This window comes from Notothenia rossii (genome assembly GCF_949606895.1).
Source record: "Notothenia rossii genome assembly, chromosome: 6".
Lineage (NCBI taxonomy): Eukaryota > Metazoa > Chordata > Actinopteri > Perciformes > Nototheniidae > Notothenia > Notothenia rossii.
This window is the reverse complement of record NC_136909.1, coordinates 52738892-52758979: the sequence shown is the minus strand read 5'-3', so window position 1 is coordinate 52758979 and position 20088 is coordinate 52738892. Positions and strand designations below refer to the sequence as shown.

The 20088-nt window shown below is 42.6% G+C and overlaps 1 protein-coding gene across 2 annotated transcripts in view; it reads right to left on the bottom strand.

The window, feature by feature from the left end:
• Positions 1–2908: 2908 nt before the first annotated feature.
• LOC307043167 (ras-related protein ORAB-1-like) overlaps positions 2909–20088 on the bottom strand; it is a 35058-nt gene continuing 17878 nt past the window's right edge. The window contains exons 2-6 of one of the 2 annotated variants that reach the window (XM_079687451.1): positions 19528–19600; positions 11868–11963; positions 10794–10889; positions 4499–4630; positions 2909–3742 (exon numbers count right to left, since the gene is read on the bottom strand). In XM_079687451.1, coding sequence (XP_079543577.1) covers positions 3542–3742; positions 4499–4630; positions 10794–10889; positions 11868–11963; positions 19528–19600 — 598 coding nt within the window. In that variant the 3' untranslated portion in view covers positions 2909–3541. The remainder of the gene's footprint in view (positions 3743–4498; positions 4631–10793; positions 10890–11867; positions 11964–19527; positions 19601–20088) is intronic. The other variant, XM_079687452.1, reaches the window with a different exon arrangement.

The window sequence follows — 20088 nt, the reverse complement described above, 5'->3', positions numbered from 1 at the left end:
CACAGATCCGTCAGGTGGTTTTAAGTAGTGATATTACGTATTGCGCCGAGGCTGCTCGAGTCAACTGGGGGAAAAGTGAGGCCTTAGCAGTAGGAGAGGGCAGTATTGACAGCTTGTTGTTACCTGGGGGCCTTGGTTGGAAAAGGGCAGGGGTAAAGTACCTGGGTATTTATCTTGGTGATGACACGTTTTGTTGGCGGTTAAAGAAGTGGAAGTGGATCCTGCCCAAACTTTCTTTTAAAGGGCGTATCCTTATTTTAAACAACCTTGTTTCCTCCATGCTGGCTCACCGGCTGGCATGCACCGACCCACCCGTAAACCTGCTGTCCAGGGTGCAGGCTCTCATGGTGGACTTCTTCTGGGACCGCATGCACTGGGTCCCTCAGAGCGTCCTGTTCCTGCCAAAGGAGGAGGGGGGACATGGCCTGGTTCACCTGGCAAGCAGAGGGGCTGCTTTCAGGCTCCGGTTCGTCCAGAGGTTCCTGACTGGACCTGCTGACCTGGTCTGGAGACCCGTAGCTCGGGCCTTATTGGAACGCTGTGGTGGGCTGGGTCTGGCTGAGTCGCTGTTCCTAATGGACCTAAAAGGATTACACCTCAACAATCTCTCGGGTTTCTATGGAGGTCTCTTCAAGGTGTGGGGACTACTCAAAAAAGAGAGACCAGAGTGCTGTGGCTCACTGTTCTGGCTCCTCAGAGAGCCGGTGGTCCGTGGATTTCGGTTTGTGTGTGGGGTAGGACCTTCTCTACAACAGAGACTCTGTGAGGAAAGGATCCTCACGCTGGGCCAGGTGGTGGAGGTGTGTGGCCTCCGTCTGGACAACGCTGCAGGCCTGTCCTCACGTCTGAGCCTCAGGTCAGTCCGGGTGGTCAGCCTCCTGCTGCAGAGCTGGAAACAGCAGCTCAGCCAATCAGAGCTGGCGCTGATCGCTGCTCACTGTAACGGACTGAAGTCTCCAAATGACAATGACTCTTTTCCAGAGATGCAATGTTTTCCTGAACTCAGTTGTGAGGGTTTTTTGTTAAAGTTGGACAATGTTACTGATTTTAAGTTTAGCACCATGTCCAACAAAACATTTTATTATTTGGTGACAAAGGTGCTGAATCAGAGCAGACTCCAGGAGCGAGTGGACACCCGGTGGAGAGCCAATCTGGGCCTGACTGAGGCTCAGAGGCCTGAGTAGAGAGCGCTCTACAAGCCTCCGCTGACTAAGAGGGGTGGGGACCTCCAGTGGAGGATTCTCCACGCTGCGGTAGCTGTAAATGCGTTTGTTTCAGTTATCAACCCTACAGTGTCTGACGCCTGTCCTTTCTGTGTACAGAGGGAAACCATTTTTCATTGTTTTACGGAATGTGGTCGACTCCTTTGTCCTTTTCTCAGATATTGATTTTGTTTAATGTGGTTTTTTCTAACACAATGTTCATTTTGGGTTGTAGGTATAGTCAGAAGCAAAAGTGCAAAAGTCAGCTTTTGAATTTTTTGTTGGGGCAGGCTAAAATGGCCATCTACCTCAGCAGGAGGAATAAAGTTGCGGAATCATTGGATACCGATGCAGTTTCGATTTTGAAGCGGATGGTTAAAGCAAGACTGAAAGCGGACTACGGTTACTTTTGCTTGACAAAAAATGTGGGAGAATTTGAGGCCATGTGGTGCCTTAAAAATGCTTTGTGTTCTGTGGAGAATGAGGATCTTATTTTCAGTCGTTGTCTGAACTGACAATGTGTGTCTGTGTACACACACACACACACACACACACACACACACACACACACACACACACACACACACACACACACACACACACACACACACACACACACACACACACACACACACACACACACACACACACACACACACACACACACACACACACACACACACACACACACACACACACCATCTGACCAGCTTCAATCTTGTAGGCTACTCACTTCGTTTCTTGTAGCCCTCGAAAGGGTTTGAGGTTGATGCCTCGGTGAACGTTGTTTGGCTTTCTTGTCCGCAGCAACAGAAAGCATTTTCGAATGTTTGAATGAATCAAAGTGGGTCGTCACCGTCGATTTTCTCTTATGCTCCAACACACAGTTGCACGGTGTGCAGAATAGTTTAACCCCACTTTTTGCCCGGTCTTTAGTAGAAATGTTCGTCTGTAAATGAGATGGATTAGATTTTTTCATCTTGGTGTTTTTTCTATCGTGTGAGCTCCACACGTTCACTCTATACAGTGTTGTTTACATTCTGTGATGCGCGAGCTGATGACGTCACGTCAAGACGAGTCAACTTTTTTTCCCCTCAACTTTGTGTGGAAAAATGCGGGGATTATACGGCTTTTTGATAAATATGCGGCCTTTTAAAAATCTGCGCCATTTTGCTGATTATGCGGGAAATTCTGCGATCGCAGAATCGCGTTTTTCTGGAGGGTCTATTAACCACATTAACTTGATTTACATGTTGTATACATAATCTAAATAGAAGTAGCTTGAACCTAAAGCTTTGATAAAAATGTAGTTGAAGGTACAATATTCGACTGTAGCTGTGAATGATGCTTTAGAGAAAAGCTGGTGTTCAGAAGCTGGACCACTGTGAGCTTAAGATTCTCATGTATGTCCACAAAAACACATCCTTGGCCATGTTGTGGTGACCTGACCCTGATTTAGAGCCACACATTAAAGCACCGTTTCAAATTATTTTTCATACAGGAAACACTATACCAAGAGTTCCTTTCAAATTGAATTCATTTGGCTTTATCATGAAAACAAGAGAACATTGTATTTTATATATGCCTACAACCATTTGCAAACAGACCCTGTGTAATTGGCAAAACATGTGCCAAAAGAATGTAGAATAAATAATTCTAACAGGTTTTCTATACACCTGACCAGAAATTGCAGACAGGTCCTCACATTTCATATAGTTTGGTAGTACAATATTTATTTGAGTTGAGTTAAAAGTTGAGCTACAAACTTCAGGTTGTCTTTAGCCACCAAAATTAAGATTCAATAATGCAACAAACACTACACGACTGGCAAATCCGTTCAAATACATATGTATACAGACATATATGTATATATGTACACACACACACTGCTGCACTACACTTCAGATGGTGGACAGTGAGACGCTGCTGTGCAGACTGAAGGACACTTTGAAAGACACAGCAACATAATCATAGAAAAAAAAGGAAAGCTAATTAGCAAAGTGATTCATTACCATCCGTATGAGGAATGCAGATAAACACACTGTTCTCATAAGCCTGCATGAAGGGGGCCAAACAAAAAAGTAGTCTCTGAGTGGGGGGGGGGGGGGGGGGACAGGACAGTGTGACAATAAGAATGATGCTTTATTTATTGTTGGTAGTGTGGCTCTACTATGCACAGTACAAATATGGGAAACTTCCTCTTGTTCTGCTTACAGAGACATGTCAATCGTCCCTGTCCTGTCTATTGGAGGGGGGGGGGAGACACAGTGGAGTTTGAGGACATGGCAGACAGTCTGACAGGCCTGCAGATAAAGGAGGACAAGGGGGGAGCCAAGAGCTCAGCAGCATCCTCCTGACGATGGTTTGACAGTAGTGCCGGGGGTAAGCTTTACGTTTGGTTTGTCCCCTCCTCCGGCTGTGGCCCCGGGGCCCATCCTCTTCTTGATTTCAGCAGCCATGGTCATGAAGGCCTGCTCCACATTGGTGGCGTTCTTGGCGCTAGTTTCCAAAAAGGGGATGCCCAAAGAGTCTGCAAACTCCTGCACATAGCAGAGGAGCACAGAGCACAGATTGTAGATATAAATTAGGCTTTTACTTTACATTATATGATTAGTGAACAGTAATAACACATTTAAACACTACATGACCCTGCCTGATAGCAAAAACAGGTAGGAACACCTAAGCTTTAGACTCAGCCTTTAGACTTGGCCTATAGTTCACCCTGTGTTAGCTCTGACTGTTAGCGATGCTTGCTAGTGTAAACACAGACCGCGACAAATAGCGACATTTCTGATAGGGCCGTGGGTGTAAAGCCAGCCCAACATTTTGTAATGTTGTCATGACCAGATCAAATCTGGATCAGCTCCGTTGTACCACGTTTTTAGAGATGTGAGTAAGTAGGAAAAGAGAGAGGGTTTTATTTTCTGACACTTTGTGAGTCTCCCACACACTGGGGACACTATGTATAAAAGACATCAAAAAGTGCATATTGCATGATAGGGGACCTTTAAGCTCATTGTGTTTGTCTTTAACTGTGACGTACATGACTATCAGGTCACATTTCATGAGAACTTCATGCATAAAACCAGGAAATTCCAAGGGGTTCCTGTACTTTTTTTTGCCAATGTATGTATCCCCTTTGGCTGAAGTAGAGAGCAGCGTGTACTTCCAAACCCTCTGCTCTGCCCCTCTTCTTGGCTAACTTAAATAAGACATCTTCCAAAATGTCAAACTAAAGCAGAGACACAGACTCACTACAAGAGAGGAGAGTGAAGGTTTCTATACACCAGCTTTACCTTGGCTGTTGTGTAGTCCACCACCTTCTTTGTCGTCAGGTCACACTTATTCCCAACCAATAGCTTGTTGACATTTTCACTGGCATAGCGATCGATCTCCTGCAGCCACTGTTTGACGTTGTTGAAGGACTCCTAAAAAAGGGATCAGTTAAACATTGAAACTGAGCAACCAGATGTGGCAGGACTGTTTGTGGCTCTATGAGCCATCACAAGGCTGCATTGTGTGGACAGTAATAACAACCTTTGTGCAGAATGAGGATAGGATCAATGTTTTGAGGGAAGTGAACACAAGCTTAATCCTCAAATAGGAAGATGAAGAACACAGTCTCTTCTTAAAGACAATTCAGCTTTTCACTCTGTTAGTAGTGGAGGAAATAATTATTTGATCCCTTGCAAATTGGGTACAGATGTAACACCTCATTTCAGACAGTTTGAAACGCGAGGGCCGTGGCCGGCACGGGGTCTGCCCTCGCTCAAAGGAAAACCTCCAGCGTGACTTGAGACCGCCCCCTTGATAGATAAATGTAATTATAATGAAGCCAGCTGCAATGGATCATTGATCCACCAGGGGGTGCAGTGGGGTTCCACACTGGAGCTCATGTGAAATCAACTCTGATACAGTACGGTAGATGTATGTCTGGTACTACTGTATAGCGGATCATTGTTAAGATCCATATGTCACGGATAGGATCATACTCTGTGCTAAATAAGAGACATGTAATCATTTACAAAACATCTCCATGTTTTTATTTAACAAAATAATGTTGTTAAGTCCACAACTACTGTACAAAAAACATCAGGAAGCCCGCCGGCTCCAACAACGAATGGGAGGAAATGCAGCCCGGCTCTCGATTTTTAATCCTAATTTAATCATCATCTTCACCACGATCATTTATGTTTATGTTCGCCGAATGGACATGAAAGCACTGACAAATATGAAGATACTGTATTCAACTTCATTAAAACGTTATTAACGTGCCTAAACTCAGTAATTCACTAAAAATATTTATATTTTAAATGGAGCCTCGTCGGGATCCTGATCTGCCTGAAGGGTGTTATTTTCCGGTGTTATTGTTACCGTTTTTTAAACTGTCAACTGAATGAAACGGCAGCTCTCAGCTGTGTGTTTACACACCTAATGGTCAATCAGCCACAGCCACTATCCATATTCATAATAATATTGATATATTCAACAACCATTTTTAATGTAAAAGGTTCATAAAATAAAAACACAACACTGTCATTGCAAGTGACACTCAGTTGACTTTTATGTTTTGTGTTCAGTGAAGTGTTTTATTATTTTCGGGGCGGAGAGACTTTACTTCCTCTTAAGGCCCGTCCACACAGCGGCGTGCGTGGAAAGCTTCACCATTCACTTTGAATGGGGTGACGTCACTTTCGCCGAAATGCATTGTGGGAAGCGACGCAGAGCTTTGCTGGCGTGGCTCGCTGCAAAAGTTGAGCAATGTTCAACTTTTGAAGCCTCGGCAGAAGCGTCAGCCAATCGAATCATATGCCAGTACAAGCTCTAGCTAATCAAACCGCTGCTTGTGTGTCAGGGGCGGGAGATTCATGTGATTGGTTGTTGGTCGAGTTTCAGACACGCCCGCCGGCAAGCTTCAACGCACGCCGCTGTGTGGACGGGCCATTAGTGAGTTTATTTAAGGTAATTAGCCTATAGAAGCCCTATTTTATCAGTATGTCTGCACAGCATTTACAATAGTAAAACTACATCCAAAAACAGAATTGTCCCCAGTGTTTCTTTAATAGTTTGTAACATTAGAACCATTTTTCATACTTTTGAAATATATTTGTATTAACTTTATATCATCGTATCTCCGTGTTTCCTGGGTCTTTTTGCATGAAACAAAGACTGGCATATAGTTTCAAGCCAGTACTTGTGCGGACTGTTGTTTTTATGCGGCACCGGCTTAAACAGGTCATGTGATCTGATCACGCCGGCATTATTCTTATCATTCTTTATGAGCGCAGTAATGGTAAGGTAGCCTATCTAATTATTTATTTATAAAGTGGAGACAAGGCAGAAATCCTACAATGAAGTGGGACACTGTTCTCCGTGAGATCCAGAAGCTAAAACTAAGTTTTATTCAAATTCCAATTATTGACGGGAAGAGCAGTGTAAATGGGTGGCATATATGCATTTGAAAAGAAATGGTAATCACACAGTTATCATACAATAGGCTTAAACAAATATAGCTCTACACCCCTGGCCGAAATGTCCTTAAAATGAAGTCTGAGTTCGACATTTTAATTATTGTCCTGCCAACACTGGCAGGACAGAAGGCGACACGCCCGTTCTAAGCCGTGTCCCTCACTCATCACATCCCAAGCTGCATCCCCAAAAAGTGTATTATGTTGTTACATCGTTTCAGATGTTATGTTTCAGTTGTGCTCTTGATAAGCCATTAAAACAGTAAAAACACGTTCAGTTTCCTTTTTTTTGTCTCCTGACACCAAAACATACCCATCTGTGATGGAAAAAGAAAGTAATCCAAAAGTAATCTAAATGCGTACCTTTTTTAAGACACGTAGGCCTAACTGTATTCGGATTACTTTCAGAGCCATGTATTCAGTAATCAATAACTGATTACATTTACAAAGTAACCCTCCCAACCCTACACTAGGAGTTTCACCAACTAATCGACTAGTCGACTACCTTTACCACCAGTCGGCGCTGTAGGCCCTAGTCGACTAGTCGTGAAAAAAATTGAGGTAAACGAGGTGCTGCAAAATGCTACAAAATACGTCCGACATTCTTATGTATGGCAGTACTTCAACGAAGATGTAACCAACTCCACAGTGAAGTGTCAGTTGTGTACAGCTGTACTGAAGTACAATACAAATGCATCTGCTATGTGCAACCATCTGAAGATAAAACACCCGCTGCCGACAGCTAGCACTGGCAGTAATGCTAGCACCAGTGAGCAACGGACCGGCGTCAGCACTGAACAGAGGCAAACGAACAGCAAGAAAACACGGGTCAACATTGATGCGGATGATGAGCTACGGGATTACTGCCAGCGGACACCGCATATCCCCACAATGGATAATCCACTGGAGTGGTGGGCAGAAAACGTGCACCGCTTCCCCCGCTTTCGAGGAGCTACCTGGCTATTCCAGCCACAAGCACCCCGAGTGAGAGGGTTTTTTCCCTGGCAGGCAACACTGTCACCCGAAAGCGGTCAAGCCTCCTTCCCTTACATGTCGATGCGTTGGTGTTCAAACCAAAAATATGGAAAGGTGGACGTTATCGTGGAGGACAGCAAATAAAGTGTTGCGCAATGCGCTGTTGCGCACTGGATTTACGTGGCATTTATGTAAACAAGAGATCTTTGGTGTCGATTTTGGTGAGTCCAGTTACTGTTTGTTATTTACTCAGCCATGTAACACAAATTAAAATGCAGTGTTTAATGTTACTTTATGAGTTCCAATATAAAATACAGTTGTACACCTCTCTTTGTGTGTCTTTATTATGACGCAGTCGACTAGTCGACTGCTATTTTGAAAAACGTGTCGACTAGTAAATATTGGTAGTTGTGAAACCCCTACCCTACACTACACATTTTTCTTGGATATTTTAACACCATAGTCCCTAATATATTTGTAGAGAGGCAGGAAATTGAATTAAATCGGAAATTATTTTAATTGTGTTTCGTGTCTTCCCCCACTTCTCAAACCAAAATTACACCCTTGGATTTTAAACAAAGTCACGTGACAACAACAATATTAGAAAAAATATATAGGCTATTTGTATTTATTTTAGGTTCTTAAAATCAGACCTGTTTTTTAAATGAAATCTGACGGCAGGCAGGCAGCTCTGATCACCTAATGATAAATGCACCACACCTAATCGCCGGCCATTCAGCCACAGCTCCCTTTATACAAATCAAACTGTAGACGGTGTGAAAGCGCCTATTGTTTGAAATAATGGTCGGAATTTGAGCCTTCTTAATTCTCAATTATCATATTAATAATAAATCATACAGTATGTGTCCGAAAGTGAGCAGGAGGAAGCAAACACCCAAAAACATATTACAAAAAATATACCGCATATTAAAGCAAACTATTGTAAAGGTAAAAGTATGAGCATAACAAATAAATAAGTGTAAATATTTAATATATAAAGACTATATATTATTGAATTACTTTATTTGATCTAAAATATTGATGTTTTTTCGTTATACTGTAGTAGCCTGTGAAAACCATAACAAATATGTGTTCAAATGCTCTTTATTCACAAATACAGAAAGACAAGTTTCATGGACTTTCAGTACTTCAGTTGTGTTTTGGTGAAGCACCATCTCATGGTTAAATCCTGAAATTGAAAATCTGGCATCGCCCTCTTGGAATATAGTGGGAGGGCTTAGCATTCCCAGCCGCTGGGATCCGTTGGGTCTTTGGCAGGAACCTGTTGGCTGGAGTCTTTTCTAGAGTGCTACATCTGTAAGTTTGCCCACTTCGAAGAAATGACCAGTCTATATTTGTAATGGTAGGTTTATTTTAACAGTGAGAGTAAGAATATCTAAAAGAAAATCCACATTTATACATTACGGTATATAAAAGGTACAAATTGATTTACATTTAACCATGGGAAATAAATATTTGACCCCTTTGTAAACATGTGTCCAGTACTTGGTGGAGAAACTCTTGTTGGACGCACAGAGGTCAGACGCTTCTTGTAGTTGGTCACCAGGTTTGTGCACATCTCAGGAAGGATTTTGGTCCACTCCTCTCTGAAGATCCTCTCCAAATCCAGAAGGTTTTGAGGCTGATGCTTGGCATCTGGAAGCTTCAGCTCCCTCCACAGATTTTCTATGGGATTAAGGTCTGGAGACTGGCTAGGCCCCTCCATCACCTCAATGTGCTTCTTCTTTAGCCACTCCTGTGTTGCCTTGGCCGTATGTCCAGGGTCATTGTCCTGCTGGAAGACCCATCCATGACCCATTTTCAGTGTCCTGGCTGAGGGAAGGAGGCTATCTGCCAAGATTTTACGTTACATGGCCCTGTACATCCTCTCCTCGATGCGCAAGTCCTCCTGTCCCCTTAGCAGAGAAACACCACCAAAGCATATGTTTCCACCTCCATGCTTAACGGTGGGGATGGTGTTCTTGGGGTTATAGTCAGCCTTTCTCTTCCTCCAAACAAGGCGTGTCGACTTGATGCCAAAGATCTCGATGTTGGTCTCATCTGACCACATCACCTCCTCCCAAGCCTTCTCTGAATCATTCAGATGTTCATTGTCAAACTTCAGACGGGCCTTTCATGTTCTTCTTGAGCAGGGGGCCTTCAGGCGCTGCAGGATTTGATCCATTATAGTGTAGTGTGTTACCAATCGTTTTCTTGGTGACTGTGGTCACAGCTGCCTTGAGATCATTAAAAGGTTCCTCCTTTGTAGTTCTTGGCTGATCCCTGACCTTTCTCATAATCATCACTGTATGTATGGATGTTTTCATTTTGCATGGCAGATATGTGATGGCTGATAATTGAATACATACACGGACTAGATGGATAGAGTATGAGTAGTTGGCGTCAGGGCTCGGGCTTAAGGACGTCCTGTCGTTCCGGGGCCGAAAAAAATTGTGTCGGGGAGGATACAAAATAATTTTGGGACGAATTTGGGAAGAGAGTAAATAAAAATACCTTGCTAACTCTACAACAAACGGCGATGAAAATGAAACCGACTACACGTTTTGTGGAGCACACAGTTATTAAACCTCCTTGTCAACATAAACACGAGCCCTGGTATTAAACGGGCCCCGGGCCGGAAATATTAAAGACAGTGGTAACGTTAAGCTCCGACGTTAAGACTTTTTATCGGTACTGGAGACATTTAAAAAATATATGTCATATGTATTATTGCTACATAAACATTATATCGCTGTTTTAGTTTTGCCAACTAATATGCAATAAGACTACAACATGCGTCTCTTCTCTCCCGTCTGTGTGCGAGAGGGCGGGGCAGTTTGTGTTGGATTTTTTTGTTGATTGGATGAGACTTGATTGGATTCAATATTAGAGTAATTTTATCATTTGTTTAAATATATTTGGCCTTTGTTTATGTGATTGACTGATTTATTCAAATAAAAAGGTTGATGAATTATCATCTAATGATTTGTATGATGTTTTATTTATGTTAAAAGGTCACTTTGAATGATTTTAACTAATAATAATGTAGAAAAACTAATATTTTAAATATTAGATTAGATTGTATTTCGGGATGGTTCCGGGAGGATGGTGAAAAAAGTTAGTCGAGAGCCCTGGTCGGCGTACTGACCTGGTCTGTGACATCGTACACTACGATGATCCCATGAGCCCCTCTGTAGTAGCTGGAGGTAATGGTGCGAAACCTTTCCTGACCCGCCGTGTCCCACTTTAAAAGGAAAACATAAGTACAGCTTTGACAGGAGACAAAGACCAAAGCAATACAATTGTTCTCACTACCCAGCATTTTCATTTTTTGTTTAATATTCATCATCTTATCGGTAAAAGAGGATCTCTGCTGCTCCTGGCACATTTAGCTTCTCCACTTGAAGCCCATATATAGCAACTCAACGTAGCATTCATAGTTCATCTCATGTATTCACTCTTTAAAATGCATTGCTACAACAACTCCTGCACATACATACTGTGCTGCTGCCAAATACTCACTAAAACACTTGATGTGGATCATCTAACGCAGGGGGGTCAAACTCAAATACACAGTGGGCCAAAATTCAAAAATGGGTACTAGTCGAGGGCCGGACTGGTTCAATGCAAAACATACTGAAATGAACTTATTGCACATAATAAACCTGGAAATAACAAAGTTTAAATGATTGCCACCATTAAATAATCAGTTGCATTCATTTCTTATGGCTCGATCTGCAGTCCCCCCCCCCCCCCCCCCCCCCGAGTAATTTCTTATGATTATTAATTTTTCCACAGGGCAACAACAACAACTCGAACAAAAAAAATGTCCCTCAAAGAAAAAAAAAAACCAGCCCTATTCTCGCAGGAAAAAAAGTGCATTAGGAAAGATCCATTGAAACTCAGTGTGCTGCTCTGTGATGCTAGTTCAAGCCATCTGATCTTGGGTGCAAGGTCATCAATGTTTGGGGTCAGGCTCTGAGCTGAGGAAATCCTCAGGTTTGAGTTGAAGGTGTGCGTGCGTGCGTACCAAGGCAAGGGCAAGATCTAATAGTAATTCAAAATCATCCTGCGGGCAAAAATTAAATCCACCAAGGGCCTGATTTGGCCCCCGGGCCTTGAGTTTGACACATGTGATCTAATGCCCATGTCCTAACAATGATTCTCATCTCTGAGCGACTCATGGAAGAACAAAGAGAAGAGAGATCAGCAGGATACTTACAATCTGAAGTTTAATGGTCTTTCCATCTAGTTCTATGGTTCGTATTTTGAAGTCCACACCAATAGTGCTAATGTAACTCTCTGTGTATGTGTCATCCTGCAGAGAGAAACAGTCAGAGTTAGATGGTGCACGCACACACACACGGGCTGCACAATGTACAGAAAATCTATTGTTTTTGCAATATCAACATTTGCAGTATACGCAAAAGGTTGCTGGAACTGCGATCCATTATAGCCTATTTCATGTGCTATGGATTCATGCTCTGCATGTTAAAATATGTGGCAAATCAGATGAAGGCCTCCTGCTCTTGATGTCAAGATGCAAAGGTGTGTTGTCATAACATATACACAACTATGGTGCAGTTAGGTCATGTATGAAAAACTTAGAAGGTTCCTTTGGTGTTTTTTATTAATATTGCACTTTTTATATTTTTATTTATAGTAATAAATAACACCAAATAAAAATATAAAAAGTGGAAGCTCAGGTGTGGGATGAAACTGTCCCTCAGTCTTGTGGTTTTTGTCCTGATGCTGCGGTACCGCCTGCCAGACGGCAGCAGATAGAACACGTAGCCTGCCTGCATGATCCGAGACTTGCAGTGGCAGCGTGCAGTCGGCCACTGTTTACCTTCATTATATCTGTTCAAAACTACAGGTGCTGCCACGGTATAACCATCCCTAACTCTACACACATCAGTGGACTGTACGACGAAGCCAGTTCAACAGACCCTGAATATCTTTGAGTTATCTGGCTTAGCTAACCCTAACAAACGAGATCTCGCTAAGCGATCCTACGACGCTGGTTATCAACTCGGTAAATCAACCCAGGGTTTCTCTGTCTGGCTGAGAGCACGTTCACATGAAAGGGGCAGGGTTAGCAACATTTTACCAATCACAAACATGGAGAAGCGTACTGACAGCGTTGCGTCATACTTCATGAATGAATAGTAAACTATGATGATAAAAGCAACATAATTGCACCTGCAAGGTACAGGAAGAACAGCTGGTAAAAAATGTACGTAATGTTAGTTTGATCCGGTAATATAAGTAAGATTTCTTAACGCTAATGTAACAATAGTCAGATTTCTCTGAAGACGGGAGGAGATATTATATTAATTTTCATGTGCACATAGTCTGATTTTTGCCGGACCTTTTTCCTGCATACAGCAGCTGTATTTATTTTATCCTGTAATATGACTCGATAGCTTTAAACTCCCCACACTGAGCTCTGATTGGTCAGCAGGCGGTGCTTTCACTGAGTTGATCTCTTATAACCTGCTACGGAGCTCCTCATTCACTTCATCTGCTAAACTCTCTCTGGTCCAGATGACTGTCCTTCCTCTATTCGACTACGGCGATACCATCTACCACTCGGCGTGTAAAGGAGCTCTTGATCATTTAGACGTTCTGTATCACTCCGCCATCCGCTTCGCCACCAATGCCCCCTACAGGACACATCACTGTGACCTGTACCCTCTGGCTAACTGGCCCTCTCTTGAGACCAGAGGCCTGTACTACGAAGCTGGTTCAACCTAACCTGGATATGTTTGAGTTAGCCGGTTGGCCTAATCCAAAAACATACGCGCTCTCGCTAAACTGTACTACGGTTTATCAAGTGGATCGCTCAAGCCAGCCGTGTCCTATTTAGTTAAGTGCGCGTTCACATGAAAGGGGTGGTATTTGGAGCATTCGACCAATCACAAACATGGAGAAGCATACTGACAGCGCCGCGTCATACTTCCTGAATGATATTATTAGACATATGAAGAAGCTAAACTTTAAACATCCATGACTTATACACTTTATCCAGGATAAAAGCCACATAGCTGCACCTGCAAGGTGAATACAGCTGGTAAAAGAAAAAGTTTTTGAATGCGTACATTAACAGGTTTATGATATCACTGCCCCGTCTAAGACACGAGTGGATCTGACTTTAATTACATTTGTCTCAAGTGTTTCGTCAACTTAATGTGTTGCTTAAAATAATACTTCTGCATACAGTAGCCTATGTGACACTGTGAGTGTTGCACGGCCAGATACGGCTCAGCTGATGCCGCGGACTGTAGGCTACTTAATGTTACTCTGATCCGGTTACTTATGTTGTGGCAGATATTTAAGTAAGCGTTCTTAATGCTAATGTTATAATAGTCAGATTGCTCTGAAGATGGGTGGTGATATTCTATTAAATGTTCACGTTCACACAGTCGGTGATTTTTGCCGGCCGTCTTTCCTGCAACGATAGCTTTTCTGCATTTCCTTTCTCCTGTAATATGACTTGATCGTTTTAAACTCTGCACACTGAGCTCTGATTGGTCAGCAGGCAATGCTTTCACTGAGTTCAGCTCTTAGCCTGCAACCTAACCTGCTCCTTGGCTCCATGTGTTTGTGTTGTCTCCTGGGTTCTGTAGTGCCCGGAGTCTGTTTTTTTATTTATTTTTCTCCCAAACCCCATCCTCTCAGAAAGCCTTTGCCTCCTGTCAGGTCATCATTGTAAATAAGTATTTGTTCTCAATTGATTTTCCTGGATAAATAAAAGGTACTACTACTACTACTACTACTACTACTACTACTACTACGTGTTTAGCATAAGTTACCATGGAGATCTACCCCGGTAAGAAGTGAACCAGCGTCATAGGACCGGAAACCCAGAGTTAACCCTGAAGTTACCTCTCTAACCCAGAGTTAATCCTGAAGTTACCTCTCTAACCGCAAATCCTGCTTCGTAGTACAGGCCACAGATGCTCGGATATTTTCTGATGAAGGAGACGTCCGGTCACCCTGGTTGTGATCTGAACAATTTGTGCGTGTACAATGACAACAGTGGACTTGAGCAAGTACAAAAACCTGTCTGTATGGCCCCTTAGGTGAACTGCAAATATTGTTTTTCCTAAAAAAAAAAAAGGATTGAGGTTCCGGTTTGCTCAGGCAGCACAACACAAGGTAACACAGCGAGCAGCAGACGTGTGACAATGCTGAATCCTAAATCATGATATTATCGGATATACCTGACAAATAAGAACTACATGTTTTTAGCGCTTTCGTCCTCTGTGAGTGTGCAACTTAAATGACATAAATTAATGCGTGCCGACTATTCTGTGATTATTTAGAACAGCTGGCCAGTCCAACCCTGCCCCAACAACTTTCAGTTGTATTCAAGTCACATTTGTTTAAAATGAAATAATTTCTCTTGTTTTCAGATATATTTATAGATGTATTTCAATAATCCAGGAAGTATGTATCTTTCTGTTTATAGTACCAGAAATGGTTGTCGTTTTGTCTTAGTGATCATAAAGTAATAAACAATAAAATCATGTTGTTGGAATGTAAATAATTCATTTCATTTTTTTCTGCATAGGCTTATCACTACGTGATTTGTGTGAACCAAGCGGAAAACTCTGGGGCAGAGCCGGGAAGCCCATAAGGAAGTGCCACAAACTGCAGTTCATCTATTGGCCGGTAGAAGCAGGCTGCAGAAAATATCAATTTCCATAGACCCCCATGCTAAAATGCCCAACTTTACAGCAGAAATAAACATGTTTCTACCCCTGGATGCGATACAAGTTATTCTGGATATAGTTAGAATCAACCTTCATGACAATGAATTGGAGAGTGAATTTTTTTATAACGCACCCCTTTTAGTTATATTAGGTCTTAAAGTTTTTGCATAAATTAGGGCGTGGTCACTTTGAAGGACAGGTCTCTACGGTGACTGCTGCTTCTAGCTTTCTGTCCCTCTACTAGCTCTGTTAGCTCTGTTAGCTCCAGGATGCTACAGGGGCTCAGATGCGAGGCTGATCCGGGGAACACAACTTGAACTCGGACGCGTTTGTTGTGTTGGTGCCTGGTGGAGTATTCTTCATTTAAATATCGGACTTATCTTATGCCGCCTCGGCTCCGCCTCTTTGCCCTTAATTGGATCAGGCTGGAGCGTGCTGCAGTTAGACTCCGACATCACTGTCAAGACGGCGGCGGCCGACTCCACCTACTAAGGACTTCTCAGCAACTCTGACTGACGTCCATTTATATACACAGTCTATGGTGTGAACCCAAAGCAGAAACAATATATATTTAAAGAGCCTGTGACAGCATCCCAACAACTGTTGTGCAATGAAATATTGGACTACTAGTCATCTCGAACCGTTAGTTTAAAAAAGAAGGTGCGATACCGTTCCGATAAATATCAATAATTTGGAACATCGCGGGGAAATTCCTTCGACTCATTTTGAGGTTTTGGGGGAAGCCGGAAGTGACGTCAATGCGGGAACGCTTCACTGTGCGGCGAGAGAGCCAAACACGGACAAAGTGTGTTGTCATGCGTAGAAATTGTGAATTACTGAGTTTAGGCACGTTAATAACGTTTTAATGAAGTTGACTACAGTATATTCATATTTGTCAGTGCTTTCATGTCAATTCGGCGAACATAAACATAAATGATCGTGGTGAAGATGATGATTAAATTAGGATTAAAAATCGGTAGTGAGAGCTGCTGAATTTCCTCCAGTCGGATGTGATATAAAAACAAATCGATTATTTTTGTAGTTGTAAACTCAAGTTGATTACACTACATGCAGTGGCGTAGCGGAGGCCCCCGCACCCCCCGCAGTGCGGGGGAGCCCCGGACCTTAGGGGGCCCCGCCCCCACTGTAGGCTATCCTTTTAGATTTCGTAAAGCGGTAACAGGGCGCAGAGGGCGGGGGCCCCCCCCTCCCTGCTATGTTGCTAGGCACCCCGTCCCCGTCATGTGTACGCTGCCTGTAGTAGTACAACAGTGTATCATTATAATTATTTGCTGACCTGCGATAGGGCTAGCCGGCTGATAACTAATGTTCATTGGCAGGCTGGGCAGCGTTCAAAACAAAGCGGGAAGCATTGCTCATATAAATAACGTTAATTAGTTGCGTTGCCGGTAAACATGAAAAACGAAGCGCCACTACCCAAGCGGTGCTCAGAAAAGCAAAATGAGAGCGAAAGCCGAACAGGAGAGGGCAAAACTACCTACAATAACGTCATTGTTCCGGCAGGCAGCAAAGGTAGACGTAGACTCTAACGTTACTGCAGATAGACCGCTAGCAACCCCCCCCGGCCCCCGGCCCCCAGCTCCGAGTCCAGGCAGACAGCCCAGCAGCCCCGTTACAGCCGAGCCAGCTAGTCGTGGCTTCCGCTTCGAGACAGGTTAGACGTTAGAATAATAGAAAGTTTTATTCGCCATAACCAGTAAGAGTATGCTACAGGTTACATTGGAATTGGAATCTAATCCGTTCATTTTTGCAGGTCAGCAAGAAGTCAGCTGTGCCCCCTCCGAGGCCAGTTCAGACATAGCCAAGGTTGCCCAGCCAGCTAGCCGTGCCCCGACAGTGACAGCAGCTCCCACCCACCCTAGGGACACGTTGGCCAGCGACAACTCTGTGACTGAATACCCTACTGATAGGGCGAAATTCCCTGTAGATTTAGAAGACGATGATGTTAAACGGTACATTCTGAATAACGGGCCATGCAAGCCTGAAGGGCCATTCAAAAGGGATGGGAAGGGAAGGTGCTTTTCAAAAGAGTTCTATAACAAAACATCTAAAATTGGATGTAGAATTCCGCACAAGTGGCTATGTTACTCGCCATCTATGGACCGGGTGTACTGTGAGCAGTGCTGGCTGTTCGGTGACAGACCGTCTGCCCATCACCTCCACCAAGCGTGGAGAATAGGAATAAATGATTGGCAGGGTCTCTCTAAAAAGATTAAGGAACACAAATTCTCTCGCTCTCATTTGGCAGCATGTGTCGTGTATGATACGTGGAAAAATAATCTGACCATTGATGCGCAAATATCATCTGAGTTTAAGAGAGAGGTGGGGTTTTGGACCGAGGTCCTAACCAGAATAACTGATGTTGCACTAACACTGGCCTCTCGCAACTCTGCTTTCCGGGGTCACAGAGACAAAATAGGTGATATAGATAATGGTAATTTCTTATCTACCATAGAACTTATGGCGCGTTATGATCCAGTTCTGCAAAGGCTTATTGAAAGCAAAAAGAAGGTGCACTAACTAAGTCCTCAAACTCAAAACGAAATAATTTCATTGCTATCGAAAAAAGTGCAGGACACAATCATTACAGACATACAGAATGCAGAATTCTACTCGATTATAATGGATACTACCCAGGACATTTCAAAAGTAGACCAACTGAGTCAAGTGTTCAGATATGTTACTATAGCAAATGATGAAAATGGAAACCCTACAGAGGTGAAAATAAACAAAAGTTTTTTGGGCTTCCATGCAGTCACAGACCAAACTGCTGCAGGTCTAGAGAGAGAAATTCTCGAATCGATGGAGAGAAAGGGGATACTACTTGGGAAGTGCTGCGCGAAAATTGAGAGTGGAACAATCAAAGACCTTGCACAAACCCTGCTAATTGAAAATCAGTCCAATTTGCCAAGTATCCCCGATTATGCCACAGCACTGAAATTGTTTTTAACAATACCCGTGACTGTTGCCAGTGCTGAGAGATCTTTCTCAAAACTTAAATTAATAAAAGACATATTTGAGGAGCACAATGTCGCAAGAGAGACTGTCTGGGTTCAGTCCTTAGTATTGAGAGCCGACGCGCGCGCAGTATAGATTTAAAGACTGTTATACAGGACTTTGCGCAGAAGAATGCCAGGAGACGCGCTCGTATAAAATAATAGGCCTACAAAGCAGCTCCTGATTGCATCCTCTATGTAGCCTATAGGATGTGTTTTATTTGTTTGTTTTTTGTAGGCTACTTTTCTTTTATACAGAATGTTATGTGCACGCAATGACGTCACACATCATTTGGCGGGACTTGAAGAATCCCCGAGAAGATCCAGAAAATTGTCAACATTGAAGGGCAGATTAATGGTTATCAAAGTACAAATATCCAAAATCAGTTCAGTAACGGTTTTCAAGGGGACAATATTTACTCAAATTGATGGGCCTGGATGATGGGGGAAACTCGTGTCACAGGCTCTTTAAGTGTTTGTTGAATATTGCTATGACGATATCACTTGCAATATTTAAACAATGTTATTGCATGTTTTCTGATATGGTGCAGCCCCAACACATACACACACACTCAAATAAGTGGCCAAGGTGTGGATAAAGTGAAAGAGCAGCAGGATACACAGTGGACGAACTACTTAAGGGCAAGTTCATGTTTTAGTTTGCACATCATCATATCAATTACTCTTATTACGTTAATGAGAATCACAGTTAAAGGGACAGTGTGTAGGACAGGGAGACAACTAGAGTTACAGTTGCAACAGATTCAGTTATCCATGTTTTACAAGCCTGTCACAACTATGGTGGCCTTAAGGTAATGTAAAACACAAAATGCCCCTCTATAAAGAAACATGGCAGTGAACCATGGAGAACTGGAAAGGCCCCCATCCTTATGTACATTTATATATGAAGATATGACAAGACCAGTTTCAGGTAATTATACAAAGATGAAAACATAGTTATGAATATAACATTACAGCCTCCTGAATTCTGCACACTGTCCTCTTTTTATATATTGTTGTCAAACTGAAAACAGCTTTCGACAGTAGCATATAGTAAATGCATTTTTTAAAATACTGTAAGACTATAAATGGAAAATGCATTTTTTTAAAAACAAAAAAAAGTTTGTGGCATTTTGGTGAAACTTACTGCAAATCGAAGAAGAAGGCAAGACTTTCCAACACCAGAGTCACCAATCAGGAGCAGCTTAAATAAATAGTCACTGTGAGGAAAGGTAAAAAATAACTTTAGTCAAAGGATATCCAGAAATTGAAGTGAGTGAAAAACAGATTTTTCCCAGGAATTTCAAACTAAAAACACAGAATACCGTGAAATGTGGATGCAAGTTATACAAGTCAGTGATTTCCATATGATTAAAAGCACTTCAAATTGTCTATCCCAACTGAAAAATAACATATGGCAACATGTTTTGCTGTCATTAACAGCCCTCTTCCACACCACAGTCCATACAAATACAATATAAAACTAATATGAAAAAACTTGACGATTGGGAAAGCTAAGATGGCATTTTATTTGAATGCGATAAGAAACCTTTCTCTTAATATCAGACCAGGGGCCTCATTTATAAAGCCTTGCGAAGGATTCATGTGGGAAGGTTGCTTACGTAGGACAAAGCAAATAAATACGCAGACATTTTCCGATTTATAAAACACTGTGTACCGGATTTATAAAAGGGAAACCGGCGTACAG